Below are 1,522 nucleotides of genomic sequence, written 5' to 3'. Positions count from 1 at the left end.
CGGCGCGGACGGGGGTGGAGGTGGCGACGAGGCATCCGAGCACCAGTCCGTGTTGGCGCACAGGTCGCAGTGTGCCTCCGACTCGCTGCACCAGCCCTGGATCACGCTGTTTTGATCATTGCACCACGGCGCAGCCCAGGGTGGGCCGCAGCCGCAGTCCCCGTTGCGGCACACGCCGTCGACTGCAGCCGTCAGAGCCCGCGAGGCGAAGGCGTGCGCGCAAGGGGCGAGAGCGACGAGAATGGGCAGCAGAGACATATACATAATGGGTGTCAGTCACAGCCCCTTGACGGGCTGCAAGTCGGCCCCGAAGTTCGGTTTCACCGAGCGACAGCCGGCCAAAATTCAGATTCTTTTTGACTAACGTTAGTCCTCCGCCATCCTCACTGTCACACACCCCCGACACGCCCATACAAGACAAATTTTATAAAATGAACTCGGGGGCACGGGACGCGGCACAAACGGGGCACAAGACAAACCCGGCGTTCTGCTCTCAAAAGAACAACAAACTCTCTCAAAAGAACAACAACAAGGAAAATGGTAAGGATGAGACCAGCGGGGAGACTCCCCGCCTATGCAACACCCCAGAGAGAGGCTGCCATCGCCGAAGCTGTGCCTAAGCATAACTCCCAAACCCGCAGCGGCCCGGGCGCCCTTGGAAATTCTTTTGGCTTTGGTTGTGTTATGGATTGCAAAACTTCTCTGATATGAAGATGGAGACGTGGGCGATGCGCATGACAGTTCAGCGCCGCCTCGGCCTCCCGCTCGATGTTGCCTGCCAGGCGGTGGAGGCGGGCAAGAAGGCGCCAAACGGCAAGCCGCACGAAGAACTCGGCGATGCCGCAATGGTCAACCCGCGTGCGAAGCACGCGACACGACACAAATACCTGCTCAAACGACTCGTCAAGACCCTTCGCTCGGCGTGGGGCATGCTCATCGAGATGGAGCCGACTGCACACCTCAGTTACAGTAACCCAAAACAACCTGACGTGGCGGCGGCGAACATCGGCAAAGGGCATGTGCGCCTCGTTGGCGACTTGAAACTGACGAGCTCGCTTGCGTGCAAGGGTGGCGATCGGCTCGGCTGGAAGGGGGCTTTTGTCGCCTTCGGCAACACCGAGCGGGCGCTGCTCGACTTAGTGTTAGGGCATGCTGCATGGCCGCGGCCGGGAGGGGGGGGGGAGGGGGGGAGGGAGGCGGAGGATGCAGAGGCGGAGGCGGCGGCGGCGGAAGAGGAGGAGGGGGAGAGTGAGGGGGAGGCGGAGGCGGGGGCACCTGTGACGGCCCGCTACGAGAAGGGCGAGTACCGGTTCGCGCGGGAGAAGAATTGCGACCTGCGTTTGCTCGACTTCGAGACGTTCGGCGGCTTCGGGGACGGCGTCCGCAGAATTCTTCGGCAGGCGGCGGACCAGCTGAGTAACAAACTTTCGCACGCTCAGCACCTCGATGAGGTCACATGGACCACCAAGAACTGGCACGGGCTGCAGATGCAGCGCTTGTCTGTCGTTCTCCACACCGCCGT

At 61.9% G+C, this 1,522-nt stretch overlaps 1 protein-coding gene across 1 annotated transcript; it reads left to right on the top strand.

The window, feature by feature from the left end:
* Positions 1–707: 707 nt before the first annotated feature.
* On the top strand, positions 708–1,451 carry EMIHUDRAFT_124594 (hypothetical protein; the record flags this gene model as incomplete). The annotated part of the gene is made up of 1 exon (XM_005764646.1): positions 708–1,451. A coding segment is annotated over one exon (744 nt), but the record flags the coding sequence as incomplete, so codon positions are not given.
* Between the last annotated feature and the right edge of the window lie 71 nt (positions 1,452–1,522).

This window comes from Emiliania huxleyi (assembly GCF_000372725.1).
Source record: "Emiliania huxleyi CCMP1516 unplaced genomic scaffold EMIHUscaffold_5844, whole genome shotgun sequence".
Taxonomy (NCBI): Eukaryota; Haptophyta; order Isochrysidales; family Noelaerhabdaceae; genus Emiliania; species Emiliania huxleyi.
Note: the sequence above shows the minus strand (reverse complement) of the source record. Positions and strands in the feature narration are given on the sequence as shown.